At 41.9% G+C, this 27455-nt stretch overlaps 1 protein-coding gene across 10 annotated transcripts; it reads right to left on the bottom strand.

Moving 5' to 3' along the window:
• Positions 1-513: 513 nt before the first annotated feature.
• celf1 (cugbp, Elav-like family member 1) lies at positions 514-25532 on the bottom strand. 10 transcript variants are annotated; one of them, XM_063881463.1, is made up of 16 exons: positions 25425-25522; positions 24960-25076; positions 22088-22207; positions 15759-15860; positions 13875-14062; positions 13249-13331; positions 12237-12285; positions 11428-11562; positions 10642-10721; positions 10392-10553; positions 10220-10289; positions 9861-9983; positions 9534-9647; positions 8505-8690; positions 5506-5649; positions 514-4889 (listed from the first exon to the last, which is right to left on the bottom strand). In XM_063881463.1, the coding sequence occupies exons 3-16, from the start codon at positions 22189-22191 to the stop codon at positions 4762-4764; spliced, it is 1668 nt and encodes a 555-aa protein (XP_063737533.1). In that variant the 5' UTR covers positions 22192-22207; positions 24960-25076; positions 25425-25522; the 3' UTR covers positions 514-4761. The 10 variants fall into 10 exon arrangements, with proteins under 10 accessions (XP_063737533.1, XP_063737532.1, XP_063737534.1 ...); XM_063881462.1 differs by having other exon boundaries at positions 25354-25518; XM_063881464.1 differs by lacking the exon at positions 24960-25076 and having other exon boundaries at positions 25354-25518.
• Between the last annotated feature and the right edge of the window lie 1923 nt (positions 25533-27455).

Genomic DNA, 27455 nt, shown 5'->3' on the forward strand with positions numbered 1-27455 from the left:
CTAGCATCGGTTTAAAATGATTAGCAAGGTCTGTGTAGCATGGTAGCTAAAGCAACAGTTCAGTAAGAAAGATGTCTCTAAACTTAGTTGGCATTTGTCATTAGTTGTCGATCATAATATCATCAACGTTGAGCACTCCACACTTCAGATGGATGATATTTTAGTCAGCTTTTTCAGCTTTGACACCGAGACATGAGGTGCCATGTTTGCCTATTCATGTGAGAAGCTGATGTTCTGCAGGTTGAACCTTCTAGAAGGTAGTCTTCCTAACCCTGTCACACACCAGGAAAGGACTAAGAAGAAAAATAAGATGTAACAGAAGCAGGATGAGAGCATGGGTGAATGGTAAATTACCCTCAGTGTGGGTCTACTCTGTATACATACAGTACACACACAGAGGGGTTAATATTGATCCGCGACACCTCACAAAACCCCTTCATGATGCAACGAGTGGCACTAACATAAAGCGGTCTGACACACATCACCTGTGCAACTACATGAAAAGAGCAAAAATACTGATTGTGCAAAACATTTGGCACCAGTTTATTCATAATTTAATTTAACACAATTTAGATCACAATTTCAGTGCAGATAATACAAAAACATGCATACTAAATACACTGTATTTATGTGACAAAAGTCCCTCTGGATTGTGTGTGATTCTCACAGAGCAGAACAGCAGCTGTGCTTTCAGTCCTCAGAACATCTCTCTACTGGAACCCTCTGCTAGCCTAGCATTAAATGACCAATAACAACATGTGACACACACACACACACACACACACACACACACACACACACAGAGCTCTGGAGGACTGCCCACAACACAGCAATAAGTTAAAGTCACCCTTCGCTCAAACTGATTTTGGAAAAACTACTGGTTATGTGTCAGTTCTAGAAAAATAGATTCTCTGTTTGGCTGTAACAATTTTGAAAGGAACCCTTAAACGTTTCCAGGGGCAGTCTTCCCCGGCTGGCGGGACAGAGGACAAACAGAATGGATGACAACAACACACAACCTCCTGGTAATCAATGCCAAAAACAAGGTCAGTGTGACATTGGAAACGTCAGAGAAGAGCAGAAGACAAGGACTGGACGATGAAGTGACGCCACAGCGACATGCTAGGGCAAACAGGAAGAGATCTAGAGAAAACAAAAAGAAAACACAACAGGGAGACACACTAAATGAAACTGCAATGGAACACAGACGGGGGGGGGTAAGAATGAGAAAACATCAGTGTCAGGGACAGAGGATGAGCCACACAAACACACACACACACACGACATTTGAAACACAAGGCCAGCACAGAATCGATGACAACATGCAGGTTCAACAGAGATAAACAATCCCATCCGGAGAGGTCGACTGCTATAATAATCACAATAATAATAATAATAATATATTATATTTAATACTGATCTGCTTTTATCTATTAAGGGTTCAATGGTATTCAGATATTGCAATTAAAATTGATGAGAATAAAAATGTAAATGTTCCACAACAATGCTACTCCAAATGACTGATGAAGGAATGGATTTGAGAAGTGCTTTACATTGTTTTATTTTAAATATACCATATTAGCAGTAGTGCATGTTTAAGCATAATTGCTGTCACAGCTAACCTTTGTGCATATGTTGCATTTTCTCTACCATAGAATCAGCTTATAGTTTGAGTATATTTTAGTAAGCTCTTGAGACAGTGGATGGGTTCACTTTGATCAGGACTGATTTGTGTCACAGTCACATTGTTGTTGCTTGATGATTGGCATACTAATGTCACAGAGGAATAAATATAAACCTGTGGCTTCCAGAAATATCACAAGAACTCTAAATGTGGACTAACCCACCGCTGAAAATAGTCCCAAACAAATGCACTATTTTCCCAACTGAGAAACCTAAGGTGGTCCGGATGAATGTGCCCCAAAGACAGCCAGAGACCTTCTTGGTTTTGGTCTTTTCATTATTATGTTTTACTTTTTATTTTTTTACTCCTTTTAAATATGTTTCTGTTAATTCAAGACATTAAGCTGGTGTGCCACAGTAAAAATGTACTGCTCAGACAGAAGAACAAAATGTGTCACTGTTGACGTCTGATGAACATGAAGGGAAGTTTCCTGAACGATGAGCCATAGAGACAGACCCTGAGAGGGATTCAGCTGACCCCTGTTCACTCAGAAAATGTACCAGCAGTAAAGTTGCCCTTAAAGGACAAACAAGGTGTAAACAACAGGGGCAACAGTTGTTTGTGTATGATATCAGATAAGCTTCTTAATAAGATAGAAAATGATATTGGCTCGTAACATTTAAATCTGTGAATCTCTCTTAAACAACACTCAACCCTTTTTAGTTTACCTTCTGGAAGCTCCTCTTTTGTCTAATCTGTCACACACACACACACACACACACACACACACACACACACACACACACACACACACACACCAAATCACACACACCCACTCACAGTTATGATGTTTGTGCAATTTAAAGAATGCTTTGGTACAGTAAGACTCTTCCAGTGGGAACACAGGGAGTGACAGTAATCCTCGTGGTGACGTTTGATGGTCTAGTCCCAATTCTAGAACTTGGACCAGGACCTGGCCCGGTGTAAAGTGGATAACAATGAAAGAGATCGCACTCTTCCTCACATGAAGACAGGACAGACACATGTTGACCTTTAGAACAAACTATGCTCCCTGTGTTTTTGTAAAATGAGTGGTTTATTCAGATGAAGGCATGTATGACAGAAAGAGATGTAAGAAGTGTGTACCAGATGGGTCCTACACACACAGTCCATGCCACACTGACACAAAGTACACATCACCAAACAGGCAGGGAGAAGACACACACACGGAGATCAAGTTCAGCTGTTGGACTGAACATTTGACTTTCAAAAAAATTTCAATTCAGATAAATAATTTAGGCAATAAATAGTTCCCCGACACACAGGGGAAGTATAAAACCTATACAAAAATAGAAAAGGCATAATAGTTTAAATATACAGCTCAACAATTGTCTCACTTCCTAGTTCTATAAAATTAAATAAAACAATATCTTGCACATCTAACAGGTTTGCCTTGGGCAAGTTGACATTGATATGAATAAGTTCAGTGAGAGACACAGCGGTGTAGCCCTCTGTGAGCTAGCTGCTAGCTAGCCGGACAGTTGCTGAGGGGTGTTGATGATTCTTTACACAACACCAGGGTAGAACGTAGCCAAAACCATAAAATAGATTCAAACAAAGCATTAAATGTGCATCAGACAGACTCTGGTTATTCAGATGAGGGAAACAGACATATCATGTTTGGTTTAAACTTCACAGTATTGCCAGGTACAGCTGACAGCACAGGAGGAGCTCCACTGAATCATGCTCTGTCCGTCTGACGTCCAGGTAAAAGAGTGCAATAAATGACAGTAGCTATAGAGTGGTGCAGTGATTATGTATTTTTGTAGGTCGACAAAACCCAAAAGCTAGCGAAGAAACGCAATGGAATTGTTCCTCTGATTTTGAAATATTGCAGAAAATAAGATCTGTGGCAAACACATGTTTATGCTAGTTATACCTTTTATTCAGCATATTAACATTACTTTATGTTGTTTAAAGTGTAAATGCTATCACCAGAAGTAAAAAACTAACTTCCTATAAAGGAACTGCAGCAGTCACATGACTTCACATCAGCACCGCTAAGCTAACGGCGGCTAATGTCTGGTGTGATGACGTTTAGTCTCATTTAGACAGTTGTTAGCCCATACAAGCTTCAGACCTTCACCAGTGGGGGGTTTACTCACGTGTTTTATATGGTATATTTTTCATGTAGGAAACACATGAAAAATATGTGTTGCTTGTGTTAACCACAGACCTTATTTCAGGTTTCCAAATCCCCAAAAGTTCGGAACAAATGAGACGAGGGGATTGGATGTTGTAAAATGCTAACTTATATCCAGGGTTTTAGGACTCATTCCTGCACCACTCTGTTATATCCACGTCATACAGAAACCAATTCCAGCCAGTGCTGACTACAGGTAAACCTATAGGCGCCTTGCTAAGCCAATCAGCAGTCAGCAGGAGGGTTCCTTCAGCTCGGAGATGTCCACAGCATCACACTGCTGCACAACTGCAACACACACACACACATGCTGCAAACTCACACTGAGGGTTAATATGTCTAAAGTCTGTGTGCATGTTTGAGTGGACCTCCTCCTCATGAACAGTCAGCCTCTGTACCCTGACCCTGACAGCTCATGTCTGTGTTTATCACTGTCTCTCCTTTAAGAGATAATACATGGGTCAAATATAAAGGCAGGGAAGACAGCCATTTAGGCTTGAGAAATTGTAAAGTAAACATAGTTATGAGTTCTGTTCATCAGGAGCATAATGCTGAGTGTGTGTGTGTGTGGGGGGGGGGGGGGGGGCACAGATGGATTTGGCACGGCTCTGACCAAACATGTGCAACACGTCCTAACAATCAACTCTTATGTGTATAAAGTACCACAGCAAACTGATAACATTTCAACTTTAAAAAAAAAGACACCTGTTTGTCTTGTTAGTGAAAAGAAAACAAAGTGCACAAACCACAACATAACACAGGAACAATCCAGTGTAGCCTGAAAGCTCTTCCGTCATGTGACTCGCTGCTTGGACATGTGAGAGCCCAGAGAGGCAGAGCAGCGGCACCCTGTAATGCATAGAGAGTTCTGAGTGGACCAGGCTCCGTTAGTCATACTCCACTTACCATGACAGCACCCTGCCTAGCTAAGTGTTCAGTAAGGCTTGCTGTCGTTCTTTGAGCGCTTCAGCTGCACCTTCAGCCGCTTCATGCCGATCTGGAAGCCGTTCATGGACTGGATGGCGGCCTGCGAGGACACGGGGTTGTCATAGCTCACAAATCCTACAGGAGGGATATGAAGGAGAACAGCTTTTTAAAAAGTCCCTCAGGGAATCTGCAGTCTGGTAACCTAGGTTATTAAGATTATTACATGGTTACTTTGAATACTTGGTTCTGATTGGTCGAATTTGGACATTTCAGAGGTTGTTAATACTCGCTAACACACCGCTGTTAAGTACAATAATGACCGTTGCTAAGGAGGGTCATTGGAGAGAAAGAAAGAGGTTAAAGACAGAACGCTGGACGTCAGAGAAATCACCAGAAGAAGACGGACAGGAAGTAAACACAAACAGGAAGATGGTATGGACTCTGCAGTGTTTAAGGACTTGTTAGTGGATCACAAACGGTGAACAGACTTGAACAGTTACAGAAAACCGATCAGTGCTGCTGTCAGTTTAAATTACCTTCTTGTTGTCTCAGTTCCAGCTGTTAATACGCCATGGAACATAGTTTTCTTTTCTTAGCGGAAGCACTACAATCATTTCTAAGTCAAACAATGGTAATGTGCAGCGAGGTGGTCAATAATGAAAAAAAACCCACATTATACATAATTTAAAGGGGTCTGACTCATATTGATCACGAGAAGGCTTTTAAACTAAATGTACTTTGCGTAACTCACCAAAACACTTGCTGAGGTTTGTCTGTTTGTCGATGAAGACTTTAGCAGAGATGACATTTCCAAAGGGCATGAACATCTGGAGCAGGTCCTGGTCTCCAAACTCCTGCGGCAGGTGGTAAATGAACAAGTTGGCTCCTTCTGGACCTGCCAATAAACCAGTAGTGATATATGAATTAATATTAATGACTGACGTGGAAACCTGTGGGAACCCCAGTACACTGCCTACTGTGCTCTATGTTTAGGGAAGGATTTGTCCATTTTTAAACTTGGTTAGTAAGTTTCCTGTGTAGATTACTATGACATGTGATTGTTTGAAAGGGTGATCATGCATGTAGAAGGGTAAAAAAAAAAAACCTGGTCTGAATATGAAACTGTAATCCTTCACTACAGAGAGTGACTCTAATCAACACAACGCATGTCTCTGGTTCACAGGCAACTTTATTACAGCGCTGACAGATTACAAAAAGAAATGCACGATGTTCTCTACAGTAATCTGACGGAGTATCAAACAGATGAAACAGATTTGAAAAACATTTCACAGCTTAAATATATCATCCGACACGCAAAAACCTTCCAGGAAGAAAAAGATCTAGGGTACTATGAGACACGGACAGCTGCTGCTGATATACTTCAGTTAGTTACTTTGTTTGATTACTCTCAGCTACATCATCACATATCTCTTCACAGATAATGCTTTCTTTTTATTCTTCACTTTTCCACATATTTAGCATGTGTACGACAAGTTCCCCTCCATCAATCCTGTCTCTGACATACTGGACCTTCCTCCTCTTACTGTATAGACTGTGCTGCAAGGAGTTGGAATTTCCAAGCAAAACAACCCAGAGAGCGAGCGGCAGAGCTTCTGGGCACAGCTAAAAATAAGACATCATGTTTCAAGCCGCTTTGCCTCCAGCATGTCCAACTAAGAGCTTCAATTGAAAGAAAATAAGTGATATACAGATGTATAGATGTATGTATACAGGGGGACAACATTCCATACAGACAAGCTTTTTTCAGTTATTTCCTGAGAAATGTATACTAACAGTTTTTTCTCTCAGTATTATCCTTTTACTTTTATACATGAACCAACACAATGCATGAACTCAGTGTTTCAGATGTGGAAATTAGACAGTTTGCAAAGTAGTAGCATTTAAAATAAAGTGTCAAATAAGGAGTTAATGGAGTTCAGGTTTGTTAGCTTATTATACATAAATAGTAATAGATATTAGCAGAAGTTATAGAGAGGTATTCCTTCAAACTCTGGTCTGCATAGATGTAGAGTACCTGTAAGAGCCACTTGGGCATTTTATTTATTGTAATTATTTAGGGTTTGATGAGCACATTGCATATTCTTTTAAGTTAACTTTAATGAACTTAATTATAATTATACCATTTTTGTAAAGCTTTGTTTTGTTTATGGTCTGCCCTAAGTTTATGTTTCGTTATTTATAGAATAGAATTATACAGACGGTAGTGCGCAGGCTGGAGTTTTTGACCGCACGCGTCCCCACGGCCGTTGTATTTTTGTTTCTATCAATTTACTTTGTGCTGAGCAGAAGTCTCGAGTCAGCAGAGGGCCAACACAGGATTAATTGAAAACTTTGGAATAAAGCACTTAAATGGAACGATGAAGGTATCTGGGTTTATTCATTTCATGCGAGTCAATACTCGAATGCGCCCTGCAGACTAAGTGGTCTTTATACATTTGGTTAAGCAACTGCAGTACCGACAGCCAGTTCAGCAGAGTGTAATCTAAATATAGAAATGGTTTTGGATATGGATATAAACTCTCCCTCCAACCATGAAAGCTTCTTAAAGCAGGATGTCTTCCAAACTATGTGAGCTAAATGATGCCATGATGTGACATATAATATTGTCGTCCAGGCTCAATAAGTAATTATACTATATATTTGTTGCATGTCATATAGATTTCCAATAATATAGATGTTCTACATTTTCTATCAGAAAAACCAGTTAGTCAATAAAATGTAATTCAATGGAACTCGTGCAACCAAACAGTGTACCGTGCCGCTCAGTGCTGGCTCAGCTTTGTCGCGTTGCAGTCAAGTGAATTCCACCATTCAGATGATATTTCCTCAATGTAGGCTGAATCCGTGCGCATAGCCTACCAATCTGAATTTAAGAATCAATCATTCTTTGGGCACATGACCCCCCCAGGGCTCTGTGGTATAGGGACTTACTTTGACACACAAACAAGGATAGAGCTTGTCCTCGTTTGTGTTAAAAGTTCCTCTACATTCAGCTCCTGCTATAGGGGAGCGGTGACAGGATGGCATGAGGCCGGGTCAGAGATGGTTTGAGACGTCTTACCGGTGCTGCGACTGTCGCCCGCTGACGCAGCAGATTTAAAACAAGACACAATGCTTAGGAGGTGATAAGGTCAACACACATACACACACACACACACACACACACACACACACACACACACACACACACACACACACACACACACACACACACACACACACACACACACACACACACACACACACACACACACACACACACACATACACACCACACATCTGTACCAACCTGCAAACAACACAACTTCATATCAAGCATGGAGTCTGCTCACACCCCTTCTTTCTTGAAATATTCTGCATTCAACATCTCAGTGAGTGTTTGAACAATTGGATTTCAAAATTGGACTGAAGAAAGGATAACTTTGAAGCATGCAGATGCATTCAATTATTAAATAGTTAATATTCCCCACCTCTTTGTAAGTGGTGTAAGAAAACAATGTGGCAGTACAGTATCTCAATATTATATGTTGTGATACTGTACTGGTTCTCAAAAACACTATATCAACTGGATTCTGTTTAATCAGTTTTAATGCATAAAATAAACTATAACAGTTTTCCATAAATGTGATTTTTAAACATTGACCATCTTGAATCAGCCCCTCTCATGATAAGTATCAAATCTCTGTGCACTTCCCCATGTCTCCTCTCCTCTGAGCCCATAGAACCCACCTTCCTTCTGGCTGCCTGCGGCGGACACGCTCTGCTGGGACAGCAGGCTCTGGTTGTAGAGGCTGGGCAGGGCGGCAGCGGCGTACTGCTGGATGCCGGAGTACGCCTGGCTCAGAGCCTCCATTGTGTTTCCTGAGCCGTTAGACAGACCTCCAGAGCCCAGGCTGCCATTCAGCGCTGCTATGCCTGCATCACAGTGACAGCAGCCATGAAACAGCCAGTAATACAGTCATGGATATCATTGTTTATGGACAAGGACAGCTGTGAGGGTCAGAATGAATACAAAATATAATGTATAACGCACTTTTGAAGATACTCAAAGATGCTTCACATGAATTAAATAAAAGGATTTCAAACACAGTACAGGCCCCCCCCGCCCCCCCCGTAGGTGTGACACAGCTAATACACAATAACAGCAGACAGTGTGCAGTCCAGATTCTGGAGGACAAACTGCTGGTTTCCGTATGCTGTCGTACTGGCAGCAGACGTGCCTGTGGCAGCTACAGCTAACATTAACGTCCATTTACCTTTAATTACATTCACAGGACAACCTCTACAACACCCCCCTCTGGCTAGCAGAGAACTCAGTTTTCTCTTGCAATAACCCTGAATTATTTTCACATGCAGTATTATTCCTCACACTGCCTCACTGCATTTAGATTTGAATGTTTAAACTACAACTACTTTGCACACGTTATAATGTATATATCCTATGTTAGGATATAGTTTCTCTCAGTCGTAACTTAGTCTATTGGAGTGTATTCTGACTTGTTTTAGAAGCACGCTACAGATACTCTTTTTTATTTTGAATATGTTTATATTTACTGTTTAAGTTATTCTTTGTTTAATTCAAGTGCAATGCCTTATGCCATGCTGCTGCAAAAAAAAACCTCACTAAAGTACATCTTATATTTATCTAATCTTTATATTACCCCTGTCTGCTCTGTAGAATTAGAGGTGTACACCAAGCGTACTTCCTGTCAGGGATCTAATCAGTGGAGATGTACGGGTCAAGTATAGGGTCCGTACCTGCCAGGGAGCCCATGTTGAGGCCGGCTCCAGCACCAGCAGCGAGGGACTGCAGGGCCCCCAGAGAGGCCATGGGGTTCACTGAGGAGTTACTGCTGGAGGTGGGGGAGGAGCCTGCTCAGGGAACATGTAGAGTTAATGTTGGATCTACACATTAGACTGTCACAGCGCTACAGTGTGTGCTGCAGCTCAGAGATAAACCACCACTAATCGAATCAATCTGAGAGAAGTAGAGTCTGGAAACACATCCTGGACTCATATGGTATCTCCTCCTGCGGGAACCTTGACTACAGTATTGTATCATTATTTAATGTCATATGGTTTTACCTGAGCTTGTTAATGCACATAGTGGGCTACTAGAGGTTGTCATGACGCTGGAGCCTGTGGGCGTGGCCTGTGTGGCAGTGGCTGCTGCTGCTAAAGCGGCCAGGTTCTGCATGGCATTAAGACCTGGGAAACACACACACAGTAAGTTCAACATGCAGCCCCCCCCCTGTCCTGTGATCACTATCAGCAGTGTCCTCTGGAGGGAGCTGCAGTTCAGGTTGGAGGCTGAAGGAATGACACAAAGCTCCTTATGACCCTGAAGCCACCAGGGAGCATTGTGAGCCAACACATTCAATTGTACATGATTGCATGATGGTTCATATAGAACATTATATTAATGTGTGTGAGTGTGTGTGTACCTGAAACTGGGTGCAGGTTGTTGAGTGCGTTCCCCTGGGTGGCTGACTGCTGCAGCAGCTGTAAGTAGAGCTGAGGGAGAGGAGGGAACACGCTGAGCGGACTGTACAGTTAACCTGGAGAAAGTGATTCGTACCAAGCTAAGTTTGACATGTCACAGTAACACACACTCACTGCCAGATACTGTGGCCCCAGGCTGTTGAGGCCGGTGAGGTTCCCCCACATGGAGGCAGCACTGAGCTGCTGCATCTGCTGCTGCAGCTGCTGAGCCATGCGCTTCTGCTCCTTGTCTTTCTGAGTGTCTGCAAACTTCACCACGATGGGCGAGGAGCAGCCCTGAGCACAGACCGACAATATATAATCATCTGCAACTCAAGAGCATGTCAAAAAACTGAGACTGTTTCAAAAGCATTGGTTGTTTTACCTCCATGGTCTGGGACTGGTGCATTGACTTGATGGCTGACTGGGCCATCTGTCTGGCTGTGAACGTCACAAATGCACATCCTGAAAGAGAGAAACATCACAGAACTCTCAGTGCCTTCATTCAACAGTTTCTACCAGCCTAGATAGCGATGTGCCTCTGTGTGTGTCTCAAATGATGATGTTGCAACAATGTGAGATTCAGGCTTCACCTTAAGTTTAGATATTTATGCAGGAGCCATTTACTTCGTCTGATTCATTTATCATTTACAACATGAAATTGTGTAGTGTGTATTAATAAATTCATTTTCAGGGTGTTACTCCTGCAGGTCGGGATTGCGGCATAAAGGAGAGGTGCTGCTGTAAATGTAAATTCAATATTGAGTGTCTTCAGCCAATTTTGAGTCTTAGACCACAGACTTGCAACATATGGACAATAAAAAATAAATGCATCTGGTCTTCCTCTTCTTCATCACAGAATATACATAATGGTGATGGTTCAAAATGTTGAGTTGTTTTTTTGTAGTGGTAATCTTGTAAAAAATCTTCAGTTGGAAGATTCTTGAAATAGAATATATGCGATATAGTCTTTAGACCTTGCCCTGTTGGCAGCGTGTGACAAGCTTGGTTTTTATTATTTATTCAAGATATAATTAGTTTTAAAATGTTTATTTTGGTGGTTATTAGGCTTATATACTATACTATAAATCCTTTCTACAGACCATCACACACATAAAGCACCAGTCTTTGAGAATGTATGCATGTGTGTGTATAAAATGAGATGCCTCACCCCGGCTGAGCCCATCGGGGCCCCTCAGTATCCGGCACTCCTCTATCTGTCCGTACGGAGAGAACATCAGCCGGATGTCATTCTCGTTACACTTCTTGGAGATCATTCCAATAAACAGCTTTCTGTCTTCCACTGCTGTATTCAACACAACACAACATCAAACACACCTGCTCTGTGTCAAGGTACATGGAGCCAGATCAGACGCACAAATCTTTCATTATGGCTTTTGTAGCAAACCAGGTTACGAAATGAATGACTTGAGGACAATATCTACAGCTGAGCTCTGTGGCTCTTAATGGATTCTTATTGATCATTCCTAAACACTGAAGGCTTTCGCTGGCTGTAATAATTCTTCCTGTTCAAACTGAGCTTTAACAGACCCCTCCCTACTGTAATGGGATTCCAAAGTGAGTGATGGGGGACAGGATCCACACTTATCTTTCTGTGCAAATACATATCCCTCTGATGTGATTAACTTAGACCACTGGAGCAGGCTCAGATACGCTTCAGAAAAACTTATTCTGCACAAAGAAATGACTTATGGAGGGAGGTTTCGATGGCCAGTAAGACAAATACCAAAAAGGATTGAAGTCACGTGCACACTGCTGGGTTATTCAGATAATGCAGCTCTGTGACGTAAAGCCAATCTTATATTGCAGAGTAAATTATATTTACGGGGCATATTAGAGGAAATATAATCAATGGCATGCAGGAAGATTTTAATTGGCTAAGAGTGTTGTCAGTATGGATGCATCTACTAGTCAATACTGATTTGGTAGTTAGTGAGGAGAATGCTAGAAAATCCTTACCATTGTTCTTCTCGCTGTCAGCGGGCTTCATCTGGATTGGGTGGTGCATCTGAACAGAGGAACAAATGACACATTAGTATTTATATTTGGTGAAATATAGTTTCAGAGTATCATGGCTGGACTACGGGCGACAGAGTAAAGTATGGAGAAGGCCCCTCTGTTGTTTAATGATAAAATACAAACATTTTATTCCCCACTTGTTTGTTTTTTGACAAAAAAAATAAAAGAATGTTAGATTGTGATGAACAACCCCCTGGGGACAATGCTTTCACAATATGTAAAGCCTGTTAAGCGTGGTCCTGTGTGATCCTCTAAGGCAGGGGTATTCAACTAAAATTCAACGAGGTCCAGTTAGAGAAAATGTCCTCAAGCAAAGGTCCGGAACATCAAAATGTCTAACTGGCGTTATGAGTGAGTGTGATATACATTAGCTGTGACCTAGTAGCTGTATCAACGTCTGCCTGTAATCAACAACTGACTGTCTCATCAAACAAACAAAGTACAATTCAAAACAACAATATTTATTGTCACTTGAACTATACAGATGTACAGAATAATACTGTAGATATTTGTAATGAATGAAAATCCCTTATTAAAGTATTGATTATAGGTCCGGGTCCGTATAGGTTGGCGTCAGGGTCCGGACCAGGACCGCGGTCCGCCTGTTAGTGAACTGTATGCTCTAAAGGAAACAAGACGTCTCCCCACCCTCTCCCTCTGAATTACACACTCCTGTTCTGGTGATATTTAATAATCTGTTCTTAAGATCCTTTTGGCGTCAAAGGGATATTTTGTCACCATGTTGTGTCTATTTCTCCTAAATGTCATGTCCTGACTTCATTTTTGGAAAGTTGCAAATAAGACCATAAGCAACATTAAAGCAACTTTGTATTCTTATATAAAACACTCGTCTTATTTTGTGTTTCCTTTGTGCAACAGTTTGTATTGCCAAGACACATTTTTTAAATGTTGATCAAACACTGCAGTGTCCACAGAGGAGGTGTCCACTCACCCCTGGAAGAATCTTCATGTTGTGCAGAGCGTTCTGTGCTTCCAGGGCTGATTTGCGAGTATAGTACGTTATAAAACAGCAGCCTGTAGGGGAGGGAGGAAAGAAACCCGAGTATCACAACTGAGGAACACACTCACTACATCCTGTGTGCTCTGTGGAGGCTCTGCGGGGCAGTACTCCTGTTGGGTCACTGTGATCTTTGATCAAATATCTCAAGTAACACCAAAACCCAACCCTATTATAACGCGGGGAATAAAGGGGGTTTTATGTTGGACAATGGATAACACAATATGAGCCCAGATATTTTGTGACCAACTTAAGAAGATGGCACGAAGTTACAGATACTAAATATACAAATGAAAAGAAATAAAATGGAAGGAACCCCCATTTTCATTAATGAATAAATAGAATATGTAGAGGTTTAAGTTCATAAAAAAAAAACTAGCACAAATAACAGTTTTTTTATGATGGTTATAAGAGAGAGGAGGAAGAATCATTCTTCAGCAACACTGGGGAGGCACAGTGTCTGAACCCACATGATATCACATACACTCACAAAACATGTACATATGAGCCAGTAAACTGTTATACGACATCTGTATGTGTTATCGGTTCTGCAGGCTGACCTTTGCTCTGTGGAGGGTTCTGGCTGCGGTCTCGGAGAACGTTTATCTCGTAGACGGCTCCGTACGGCTCGAATAGTTCCCGGAGCTGCTCCTCCGACCAGGAGCGAGGAATCTGTCCCACAAACATCTTGATGGCATCAACGTCTGGCTGGTCGGGGTGATCCAGAGACCCGTTCATCTTCTTCCCACTGCACAGACAAATCTGAGTTGGACGCTATACGGTATTCCTAATATTATATTGTTACTTATAACTGCACATATTCAACAACAGCATGCTGGAAAAATCGGTCAAGCTTCAGATTGTTCAGTGAAGTTAGCAGGAAATCAATTTGAAGGAAGTGAGGATGCTCTAAGTGTTCTAGTTTTATGAAATGATGATGCTGAGTATTAACCTCCCATAATAATCATCACATATTCTACTCATTATTTCTATGACTAGTCATAGAAGACTACATATCACATTAAGGCTAGTATTTATTGAGAAACATGCCCATGATTGAGTTACTTTTTGTCAGCAAACACTACAGATATCTATTAATACAGACTAACTGTCATATGGAGGCTAGTAGAAAAGAAAAAATGCCATCATAAGAAGATACAACAAAGTTGGTATGAGCTTCTTTGAGCCAAGTCGAAGTGTCCTTTGGGCAAGATACTCAATCCCACATTTCTCCAGTAGGCATGTCTACGGTATTGAAGTGTATGAAGGTCAAAAGTCTTCAACTGTCAGGCAACTGACATGTAATGTAATTTAATGTAATAAAGAAGAAGTGTGTTCTTAAAGTAAAACCAAAAAAACATGCGCTGTAGCAGGGCTGCTTCAGTTTGTGTTTATTATAGGCTGGACTAGAAACCAATCAAAGTCGGAAAGACAAACCAGATGAGTGCTGCTCTAGAGGAAAGCATCAGGGATGACAGCTCAGATTATTGTGCAGCAGAACTAATACCAATGAAGAGCCACACATTTTTAGAGTATATGAAGTCATATTACCCATACATTGTGTATATATGTGTATAAAAGTATTTTGGATTTCTCTCTCAGCAGAACCATGAGAACTATAAGAAGAGGCAAGTAACTCTGAAAGATCTATTTACTCCTGTTCTGTACTGAGGTGCACTGCTGAGTTAGTGACACTATCATTAATAACATATCATCTGCAAGTCACTGGCATAGCACAACAAAACCCTTTTAGCCCGCTGCTGAAAAACATCCTGAAGGAAACACTGAACACCCACATTTAGTTTATCAGCTAAAGAGCTGCCATCAAACAAAGCACACCGTTTAACCCTCACACTGTCAAACACATTCCCTAAAAGAGCAACAAGCTGAAGAGGAATGTTACATTCTGCTTCTGATTCAAGAAGAGTTTGACTCAGCAGCCAAAACACAGCTGACGAGGGCATCAAAGGCCTATGGGGGGGGACTAGTGCCAATGATGTGAGACAAAGCATGCTGACTGATAGGACAGAGGCCAGGTGACGGCTCCCATCTAACCGTCTGCCTGGGGGGTCAGGGTCTGCAGGGACAGAACTGTCCTGCCAAAGGGTCAAAGCCCGGATGACTTTGCAAAGAGTGAATGATGTCTCTGTGTATTTGTATATATGCATGTGTGTGTGTGTGTGTGTGTGTGTGTGTGTGTGTGTGTGTGTGTGTGTGTGTGTGTGTGTGTGTGTGTGTGTGTGTGTGTGTGTGTCTCTGTGTGTATGTGTGTGTGTATTTCAGCTTCGATCTACTTCATGCTTGGCACACCTGGAAGACATGCAACAGCGCTGTGTCTGTAGATCAGCTGATTCTCTCAGGAACAACTCCAACTCAAGGCGCACAGCTGACATATGTGAAACTGGGCCATACACCCCCACAGGGGGCTTTGACTTTTTACTTACTTTGCATAGTCTGTAGCAATGCTACCGTTAACGTGCGCATTCACTTCAAAACCAAAGAAGCAGCGGGGCTCGCACATGTCGAACCGGCACTGCAATTTGTTCCTACACAAATACAAGAAACCTGCGTCACTCTTCTGTCTCACACAATACTGAACAACCCACAAAGTAACGCATATGAATTGCACTGTTTTTGTCTTACGAATAATCCTTCAAAAGTGATTCCAGTGAATTGTGGTTCAAGAATAATGACGGCTAAAATGCCAAACTCAAGGCTTTAAACGGTGGGCAACAAACCAGGCTATGGCGCAGGGGTTTAGGAGGCACAGGTTCAATTCCACCTTAGCCGCCACTGCAGTCAACATGCCACTGAGTCCTGTGCAAGAAACCCCTTGCCCCTAACTGCTCCTGTGGGTCCACAGTATGCATTATGTGGAATATATGTAATATGTAATGTGAAGCGGGTGGAAAAGCGCTAAATGAATGAATACCTCTCAGTCAGAAGCTGGCATTTACTGGTTGCCATGTGTTGAATTAAAATTCTTTAAAAACGTTCTAAGCATTATTCGGTAATTGCTTTGCATTTGCTGAACAAATTTAGTGAGTAAACAAAGTCACAAAGAGGAAGCAGGGTGATTTTATGCCGCTAACAGAAATGATGTTTTCCACAGAACAATCACCGACTACACGTTTATGTCTCTAATAAATCACCAGTGTTAGAGAGTCTTCTCTATATCTAGTCTTGTAATACATCGAGTTACTTTTTATGACAAGTATGTCTAGTGTTATTGTTTACCTGAAGCCCTCTGCCTCCACTGTTTGTTAACCTTCTACAGTCCTTGTGTTACCCTTCCTCCCCCCATGCCCCATCCCAGTCCTACTATGTGAAGAACCTGCTGCTGGACTGTACTGCTGGTAGAGGAGGAGTCCGCTCCCTAACACAGATGGCCAATAAGGCTTAGATTTGACACACCCGTAGCAACTGTTTAAGAACTGTTCATGATGAGCATAATAAGCTGGTCTAGAGGAAAAGGCTCCAACAAGCTGAGAGCCAGCGGAGCGGTTCAATTCACTACAAGCTACATGTTGAGCTGCTTCAGCAGGGGCTTGATTCCACTACTGCCCCCCTCACTAGCTCGTGTTACTGCACTAATGCACCTCTGAAATTCTGTCCACACAAACAGGCACTTCAGCAGAGTTTTCTTATCAATTATCTCTGCATTTGTACTATTTATTTCCCTAATTGACAGGTTGAATTATGCTCCAATCATGTTTTATTTATTTTGGGCACTGCTTAGAGGTCAGAGGAGGATGTAGAACTTCCATATTAAGGCTGGGGGCGTGGCCGATACAAACCAACCAATGCCAGCTCAGAATACAAAGCTTGGATACCCTCCTGGTGCCTGTTATAGATCTGCATGCTCACTAAGCAGAATGTACATTTCCATGGCTTAGACGGAATAAATTCAACAATGTAATTTTGCTTTTGTCAACGTTTTGTTTTTCCATATGAGTCATCAAAAGCTGGATAACGTCATGGCAGTGGGAGACGAGTTAAATGGACCGATATGTTCCGTTATTTTCAGTGTTTTCTGTGTGTGTTTTTTTCTTTTCCGTTTCCCTGTGGTGTTAATGGCTGTAGTTTCTGATAGTTCTGTTTTTGAGAATAAAGAGAGTATATTTTCCCCAACAAAATACTGACGCACACTTATTATATTACATTACTTTACTTGTCATCATGTCTACCAATATAATGTCTGATGTCTGGGGGAAATCCTGTCCCTGTCATCAGTGATGATACAACGTTGGGAGTTAACAATCCTATTTCCAGGGATGTGCTGCAAGGGAAAGGCCCAAAGGAGGATAAAATACTTAAATACTGTGACATTTCTACAGTTAGTTATTAGAACTACTAGGTAGGCATTCATTGTTAATATGAACAATTTTTAGCACATAACCCTTTTTTAATGTGTTGATTAACAGACAGGTTTCCATCAGAACAGGAGCTGATGACCATCTGAGCTGGAATCAGAATCAGTCAAATAATACATAGCCTAAAGAAGGAATAGGATGTAACTTTAACACCTCTTATTCACTGAAGGCTGCGTGGAAGAACATTTAATCTAATGGAGGCTTTCATCACCTGACACACTACAACATGGAGTAGTACTGCTAGCAAGTAAATCAGAATAAAGCCCTTAAAATAGACACATCCATTCAGACCGATTCCCAGAAACAAAGGACAACCCTAGGAAACATTGAATACTCACAGAGCGGCCAGAGCGAGCTACTTACACAGGACTAGAATTCAAAGAGCAGTGATCCACCATCATCTCAGGGAGGAAATCCAACTTAAAAGAAGCCATGATGCCGTTTCTTTCTCCTTCTCTGAACACAACAGGACAGTGGCACTAACTGGACGCAGTGATCAGATGCTGGTGGTAAACTCCAGACGGTACACTTATTGGTAGGTCCCTGGTGAAGGGTATAACAGTGCACAAACGGAAGAGAAAAACAGTGTGTCGCAACAAACTGATGCACATGGAGAACCCGTCCACTGGAACACAAACACAACAAACACAGTGTGGCTGCACCGCCTTCCTTTGAGATGGAGGAACAAATGACAGACACAAAGTGACAGGCCTTTAGGTTGGCTTTCCAGGTTCTGGGACGGGTCTGACCACTGCATGCAGATCATGGGGGGCTGCTGGGATCACTGGGGCCAGAGAAGTAATGGCCATTTGGGCTCCCACAATCAAAGTGCTGATGATCCACGGCCTTTGTGAACGTTTCTCCTAGGCCAGCAGATCTGGCTGCAGCGTCAGATAAACATGGTGTCAGATTGATGGTGATAAGGCCCAGTGGGCAGAGGGAATGAAAGAGGGAGTGAATAGTACTCCCCAGCCAGTAGCTAATCCCTGGACTAGCCACACCAGGGGCTAACAATTAGGTTCCGGCTGGAGGGGGGGCTCTGTTTACCCTGTTGTCCTGCAGCCTGCAGTGGTTTGTGTGTGATTCATGTGTGTAAAAACAGAAGGAAGCCGATGTCATATGACACTGGCTTTTGTCTCTGTGCAACCCACAGCGCACACACAAAGACCCCCGCACCTCTGCAATGACATAAACTCTGCAACATGCAACACTCAACTACAACCTGCCTTCAGGTGGTTGTTGGCTGGACTTAACCCCATGCTGCTGCACATCGTTTCCGTCCACACAACGGAGCATTTCATTCTGCAACATGACAGCACACTATTATCCCAGGGAGCATATTTCTAAAAAACACAAGTCTTTGAAATAACAAAACCATCTTTCTAGATGGCTTCAGATAAAGGAGATTTGTTGGATAACCTAACCCAACAATATATGGGGACCTCCTGTGCTTATCACAGCTATATCTTTATTACAGCGCACATATTGTGCCCTCCACATAGGGAGCGACCCCTGATCCAATAGCACGCCCAACACTAAAATAAGAGCGTTCGAAGAAGCAGAGCGGTATATTTTTATATTTAAATAGGTTGAAATACATGAATTGGAAAACGTTCTATCGATATATAATAAAATAATGTAGTTCAACCTTCTATTCAGTGACAAATATAATGTAAGAGATAGTTGTGATGAGACATTATAGCCTGTACAATACGCCAATGTTGAGATGGAAAAAATGTAAGCTAGTTAGCTACCTAAACATTTAGTCAAACAGTATGACAAAAAAAAAAACGTTCACGTATCCAATGCAGTGTGGGGCTCTACTCCTCCATCTGACGGAGTGCCACTCTGCCGCTCTGAGAGGAAGCTGCTCTGAATATCTGAATGGTATGTTCCAGCAGTGTTCAGAGTTTACCAACAGGCCCGTTTGTCATGCAGGATCATGAGGTTAATACAAACACACACACATATTTGAGTCACCTCTGTGCAGGTTGGCCAGGCCTACAGGACTCTGGGGTTTTTCCTTTGTTTTAAGCAATAACTACAACTCATTCATAATGTAGCAAATGAGTTATATTAATAGAAGAAGCCATGGCGATAAAAAAAACATGTTATCAGATCATGCTAACAACAGGCAGCTCTCATATTGCAGTTAAAACATTAGAATACATTTTTACTTCCTTTTTGGCTAAAGGGCACTGAACTGTGGGTATGTGCTTAGCTGTTTGTATATTTCTATGTTAGGACCCTACGGAGTGATGAAAAAATAAGTCCTATAACCCTGAAATGTGTTAGCATTTTAGCACGTCAGGTGACCTTGTCTGAAGTCGATGTTTTCTGAATTATTTTTTTTTTTAAAGGCCTGAAATAAGATCTGTTGTTATCACAAGCTGAAGTGATTTTAACGTTTTGTTCTACGACATAAAATATGTCAGTAAATACCCCACTGGTGAAGGTCTGAAGCTTTTTTGTGTCTTAAAAATAGTGGTTGCTAAGTGTTTGAATGAGACTACTAAAGGTCATCATACTGAGCATTAGCCTTAGAGGTGGTGATATGAAGTCATGTGACCGTGATGTTAGTTCCTTTATAGCCCAACATTAGCCGCCTTTAGCTTACAGGTGGTGACGTGAAGTCATGTGACTGTGCTGTTGTTCCTTTATAGCCTAACATTAGCCTCTTTTAGCTTAGCGGTGGTGACGTGGAGTCATGTGACTGTGCTGTAGTTCATTTATAGCCCAACATTAGCCGCCTTTAGCTTAGCGGTGGTGACGTGGAGTCATGTGACTGTGCTGTAGTTCATTTATAGCCCAACATTAGCCGCCTTTAGCTTAGCAGTGGTGACGTGGAGTCATGTGACCGTGCTGTTGTTCCTTTATAGCCCAACATTAGCCGCCTTTAGCTTAGAGGTGGTGGCGTGAAGTTATGTGACCATGCTGTAGTTCCTTTATAGCCCAACATTAGCCACCTTTAGCTTAGCAGTGGTGACGTGAAGTCATGTGACCCTCTTGTAGTTCATTTATAGCTCAACATTAGCCGCCTTTAGCTTAGCAGTGGTGACGTGGAGTCATGTGACCATGCTGTAGTTCATTTATAGCCCAACATTAGCCGCCTTTAGCTTAGCGGTGGTGACGTGGAGTCATGTGACTGTGCTGTAGTTCATTTATAGCCCAACATTAGCCGCCTTTAGCTTAGCGGTGGTGACGTGGAGTCATGTGACTGTGCTGTAGTTCATTTATAGCCCAACATTAACCGCCTTTAGCTTAGCAGTGGTGACGTGGAGTCATGTGACTGTGCTGTAGTTCATTTATAGCCCAACATTAGCCGCCTTTAGCTTAGCAGTGGTGACGTGGAGTCATGTGACCGTGCTGTTGTTCCTTTATAGCCCAACATTAGCCGCCTTTAGCTTAGCGGTGGTGGCGTGAAGTTATGTGACCATGCTGTAGTTCCTTTATAGCCCAACATTAGCCACCTTTAGCTTAGCAGTGGTGACATGAAGTCATGTGACCGTCTTGTAGTTCATTTATAGCTCAACATTAGCCGCCTTTAGCTTAGCAGTGGTGACGTGGAGTCATGTGACCGTGCTGTAGTTCATTTATAGCCCAACATTAGCCGCCTTTAGCTTAGCAGTGGTGACGTGAAGTCATGTGACCGTCTTGTAGTTCATTTATAGCTCAACATTAGCCGCCTTTAGCTTAGCGGTGGTGGCGTGAAGTTATGTGACCATACTGTAGTTCCTTTATAGCCCAACATTAGCCACCTTTAGCTTAGCAGTGGTGACGTGAAGTCATGTGACCGTCTTGTAGTTCATTTATAGCTCAACATTAGCCGCCTTTAGCTTAGCGGTGGTGGCGTGAAGTTATGTGACCGTACTGTAGTTCCTTTATAGCCCAACATTAGCCACCTTTAGCTTAGCAGTGGTGACGTGAAGTCATGTGACCGTCTTGTAGTTCATTTATAGCTCAACATTAGCCGCCTTTAGCTTAGCGGTGGTGGCGTGAAGTTATGTGACCGTGCTGTTGTTCCTTTGTAGCCCAACATTAGCCGCCTTTAGCTTAGTGGTGGTGGCGTGAAGTCATGTGACCATGCTGTAATTTGTTTATAATCGTACACTACATAACAGTACTTTAACAATCAGTACAAGTACTGTTAATATAAGAGATTACTTTCTGAAATGTTCCAAAATCAAATGGAGAGATCTCTTAGCTTTTCTTCGAGGGAGCCCTAGCTCACTTCCGGGTGGCTACACTAATCATCACTTCACTCTCTCTAAGTCTATGGTAAAGACTTATTGACTGTGAGCGAGCTACATGGCTACAGGGTGGGGCAGGGGGTCCTGGAGGTCCACAGATTTTCCATAACCACCTGTAACACCCCCCAAACTGCTGTCGGAGCTTCTTACCCCTCTAATGCCAAGGTGGAGACCTCAGAGGTGGGGAGGGTGAGTGGGGGCTGTCCCATCTGGTCTGGAGACACATACAGGCTCTCAGGGTCCAGGCTATCCATCCAGGGCCTCGCACTACTACTCATGACACACACACACACACACACACACACACAAACACACACACACACACACACACACACACACACACACACACACACACACACACACACACACACACACACACACACACACACACACACACACACACACACAGGAAACAATTACAAATAAATACACAACATAAAGACACACACACACATATTGACACATGTAACAGAGCGTGGAACACCAATGTGAGGGCTGGGGGGGTTCATCCTTTAAATATCAGGGGTATCTTCAAACCCCCTGTGTCCTTTCAAAACAGGATCCAGCAGTGATGAATAAAAACTGCTAACATCAGGGGCCTTTACATGTTTCCATGCCAACCTCTGTTTTCCCAGTGATCAATCTGTGTGAATGTTAAATAACAAATACAATGAATTCTTTATTTTTAAAACTACTGCATGCAAACTGTATTAGAGGAAAAAATCATTTCAATTGTGTAAATAATTAATCAAATGTATTAATATAGAACACAAGACCAATATGAGTTTAAATTCAGAGGACACTGAGACTTCCTGTTTCTGCAGACCAAGTTCACTTCAACAGAGACTCAGACAATATCAGCACATTCTGATGTAGACGTTTTTAAATTAAAGCGCTTTAAATATCATCCCAAGCTGTGCTCCTTCTAAATCCAGATGTCATTTTTTTCAAATGTTATTTTTGTGGAAATGAGAAATATCCTTAAAACGAGATACTACTTGGCCTATACAGACATGTTTGAAATGTTCCTTATTATTATGAGAATAGTTTTCATCATCAGTCCCCAGCGAGAAGGTTCTGTCTGTATTTGACATTGCATTACTGTCTTTTCAAAATATGAAAGATAATACGAAACAAATGAAGGTTTTGAATGAACCTCTGTAAATAGGGTTATAATCATGGTATTTGTTCCAAGACGAGGGCTGACCCCTGACTCAGAACTCTGACTGTTTAGACGGCTGTGGGTCCTCTCTCTGCACGCTGCCTACATGGAGCTGTCTGTCCCTCATTCTTTCCTACTGTCTGCTCTCTGACTGTTTGACAGGAGGGTGCCGTTCAGTGCCCCCTGGTGGTTGGTTCCCTGTGTTGTAATATTTGTGCAAGTTGCACCGGACTGATAAGACTCAAATCTTTTTGCAGACTAAAATCAGCTCAGGTATATGGTAAATGAATGACATTCGACTTCAAATCAACTGGTTCAACATTTAAACCTGAGCTGGGTCTCCTGCATGACCAATACCTTTGTTATCAGTTCAGACCACTTTGAAGCAAATGAATACATGTTCGTCTTTAAAAAAAGCTATCTTACAATTTCAAACCGGTGAGAGAAACACAGCAGTATCTGGAGCCACATTAACACTCGCACCATTCTCATCTGAATGCCAATTATGGTTTGAGATAACCTGTTCTAAAGATAACAGTGCTAAATAGTTCTCATATGTAAATGAGGACTGATTTGTGCTAACACTACAAGGATGTAGACTTCCTCTGTGATGGAAACTTCTGGAGCAATGGAGAGGAACCTCAGAGAGACACAGGGAGAGCTGGAACTTTGATGCAAACACTGAGGGTTTATTATGAAGTTAACAGCCGGAGAATTGACAAGACATTTGCTGCAGCCACGAGTTGACACAGCGGCTGCCCGACCAATTCTGAAGAACTCTACTGCAGTCCGAGGTTTTAACTAGTTCAGAGTGTATAATCAACATTCCTCATCAGTGAGACTAGACAAATATGGACCCTGAATCTAACTAGAGCTGTCGTCCATGGAAAAGAATGTACGCAAGGGAACCTACGTTCAAGATAAGAAGGGCTTCTAGACGTCCCTGAACAATAAACTATCTCAGGTCAGCTTGTGCTCGGTCAGAAACTGGCATCAAAGTGCCAGAGCTGCCCCTCCTTAAGGGAGATTACAGCACCCCCAAGGCCAAAGACATATGCCATGGGAATAGAGACAGAGGAAGGAGAAAATCATGAACTAGGTCAAAGGTTAAACACCTAAGCATAGGTAGAAGAGCCACAATACTGGATTAAAAAGGAGGCAGAAATCAACAGTAATAGACATGTGCCTCATGACTGCTTATTGCTAAGGATTTGAAAGGTTTAAAAACACATACTGTACCAACATCTTCATAAATACCGTGTGTTGCAACAAGTATCTATAAGACAATGAAATACTTAGTGAAGTAGACATAGTGATGTAATGACTGTAATTTGTTACACTCATTACAGATGAACTTAATAACAAATGATTGAATGATGTTGGACTGCAGTGACACCTAAGGATTCTGACCTTTTAAATTCAGCAGCAGTAGGGACTCACCAGCAGGCGCTCATTCTAAGAGAACGTTCCCATTAAGCCGATAACATTTACAAATACATTTATTCCTCTCTTTAACAGCCTTTTGTCCGGACTAAGGCAGCGTGTGGCTCTGTGTTTCACTGTGTACCAGGTCAACAAAGCATTGCTGAGTCAGCCCAGTAAAATAAAGATGATTGTGACACACAATGTCCCCAGAATAAATAATGATTTAGCCAAAACACAGATGGTGGTAATAGAGTGGCTGTCATGGACCATCCATTAATAACTATGTCATGACTATTTCAGGTGTATGACAACATAAATAGACAAATGTAAATGCAATCATTGATACCCAAAGCCATTTGGTATCTTAATAGCTCAAAATCATTAGATGAACATACTCTTTAAAAGTATCAAGAAAAAGTACTTTGACAGTAGTACCTTATGCCAGAAGTCTTTAGAATCAGCCTTTCAGCAGGGTCCTGTGAGAGTGACAGATGCTAACAGGGAGGAGTGACAGTGACCACTTCCGGGTTTGGTGACATTCTCTTTAGACCTCTGAAATGCGAAGCGTAACGTTACCGGGGCTGCTTCACCGCTCCACAAACAGCTGACATCATACTGGTGCAAACCACAGCAACTCTATCATGACGTCATCTCATAAACACATTACTGTCATATTAAACTGCCATAACAGTGACAGTGGACAGTACAACTAGCTTTAAAAACACTCGCGCGAGCTTTATTTTATTAACACAACTTTCGTTTGGCAGCTACACACACTGGCACTGTAACGTTAGCTAGCTACAATAGCGTCTGATAATTTCAAACTTACCCGTGTTTCTACGCCACTGTTAAATTGACTTGTGCTTAAAACAAAATGTCGTTTTGGTTTGGTCAGCTTACTGTATAACGCTAAGCATGCTGTCTTTGGAGAGAGGCGGGCTGCTGGAGAAGTTGTGCTCTGTCACTTTAGGTTCAGCTAGCAGTCACTGTGTAAAATGGAAGTCTCTCTGAACCGTTACCACGGGGGGGGGGTGGGGGCAGAGCCAACATGATAAGTGCTATTTGCTTCAACATAACTTTCATTGACTGTATGTAGAGTTATACTTTAATGGAAAACATTTTATTCATTAACTTTATTTGATGTGTAGTTTTCTTTAAAAGGGAAGTGAAAGTGCAGTGGACAGCTCCCGGAGTGAAAGTGTAACGTGGTACAGTCCAGAGAGGAACAGCAGGATCATCTTCACTCGCAACCTGTAATGTGTGTCCAAGCGCTGCACGAGCTCTATGTCTAATTACAAGATCACCTTTATTGATGACCAGGAAGAAAATGTTGGAGTTGCAGCAGAGAACATAAATAAGTATCTTACATAGAGAAAGATACAAATAAAGTATGTAATTTAATATAGAGCCCAAAAAAAAGAAAGTATCATTAAATAGGAACTACAATAGAGCAATTAGACTCAACAGTGTAATGTAAGCATTATACAAGCAGTACCCAAGTCCAGTGATACTTGAAATATTAGTGTAATACCTTATTATGCAGAAGCTACATTTCCCCTAAAAAACAGATGTACCAGTTCAATTAATATACAATATAAAAGTGAATATCTTCAGCACAAGACTTAAGTGACTCATAAACAGCCAATCCCAAATGTGTAATTTGGTCATTAAAAACTTAAAACATTATCAAAAACATACAAGCAACTAATATGGAGACGCACTACATGTATTGTTGTATGCGTTATTCTACTGGATCCTGTGGCTAGTCTTGTTGATGCATTCTGTGCCAGCTAGTCCTGGATAACCCTGAGCAGAACCCTGCTCACAATGAAATGAATCTCTGTTTGGAATGACTTTTTCCAACACTTTGCCCAGACACTGTGGTTTGGAGATGGGACAGTTACCTATAATGAAGGTATCCGTTTAGTGGCGAGGGTTGGATCCTGAATGAAACTAGTAAGCAGCATGACTTGAGCAAAACTCAGAGGCTCTGTCTGCACCAACATGTCTCTGTCTGGGGTTAGACCTCACTCCCCTGCTCTTTGTATGAATAATTATCAACTTACTTTGCGTACATAAAATAAATACTTTGGTGAAAATGCTATTGATGTTTGTGTATAAATTATGGTTTCATATATTATGATTCACATAGTGTGTGTGATGGCTACAGTCTTTGTGTGCCAATTGGCAGACTTTGTCTACGCTCTACAGGGGTGTTGGTAAGGAGGCATGATGTGTTTCAGAATCAGAATACCATTATTCGTTCCACAGAAGGGACATTACAGGGATATTCAACCTTAGAATTAAAGGTCAATGTGTGTGTACAAGGCAGCTACACAGAGCTCCAGGCAGCTGGCAGGGTGTGTTACACATGTAGAGAGCAACGGAACAACAACACAACACACACCAGATGTACCCTGTTTTGATAAATCATTTGTGTCGGATTAGCTCATTTTCCAGTTGAAAGGTTTGTCACTTCAAAAAGAACGTGTGGGAAGTATGTTTCTGATGTGTTTATTTTCAAAGGGCTGTGAGCAGGGTTTTTCAGTGGATTGAAAAAGGCACCATGTCATCGCTGCCATTTATTCCGAGCATGTAGAAGTATCCACTCATGATGATACAGTAAGTCTTACACTGTATGTTTCATCGGTCTCCCTTAACATAATGCTTGCCTCTAACACAGTGGTTCTCAAACTTTTTCAGTCAGGCCCCCCCTTGGGTAATGGAAATATCTTCGAGCCCCCCGAACCCGGTTCCGACCTACATTGGTAGGATTAATTGTATGTAGTTCTACAAACATTACATTTTCTCTACTAATAATAACAACACACAAAGATCCAACTATACTTGTGTACGTTATTATGGATAGAACATAAACAACTGTGAAATGAATGGTATTTTTTAGGGAAATACTTAACAAATTGGAAACAG

The sequence above is a fragment of the Eleginops maclovinus genome, chromosome 4 (assembly GCF_036324505.1).
Source record: "Eleginops maclovinus isolate JMC-PN-2008 ecotype Puerto Natales chromosome 4, JC_Emac_rtc_rv5, whole genome shotgun sequence".
Taxonomy (NCBI): Eukaryota; Metazoa; Chordata; class Actinopteri; order Perciformes; family Eleginopidae; genus Eleginops; species Eleginops maclovinus.

Coding starts and splice junctions, on each gene's coding strand:
- celf1 (XM_063881463.1), bottom strand. CDS start 22,191: ATGGATAGCCTGGACCCTGAGAGCCTGTATGTGTCTCCAGACCAGATG. Junction 14,063..15,758: donor ATTGCTACAGACTATGCAAA/GTAAGTAAAAAG, acceptor TTGTCTGTGCAG/TGGGAAGAAGATGAACGGGT. Junction 10,290..10,391: donor TGGGGCCACAGTATCTGGCA/GTGAGTGTGTGT, acceptor CCTCTCCCTCAG/CTCTACTTACAGCTGCTGCA.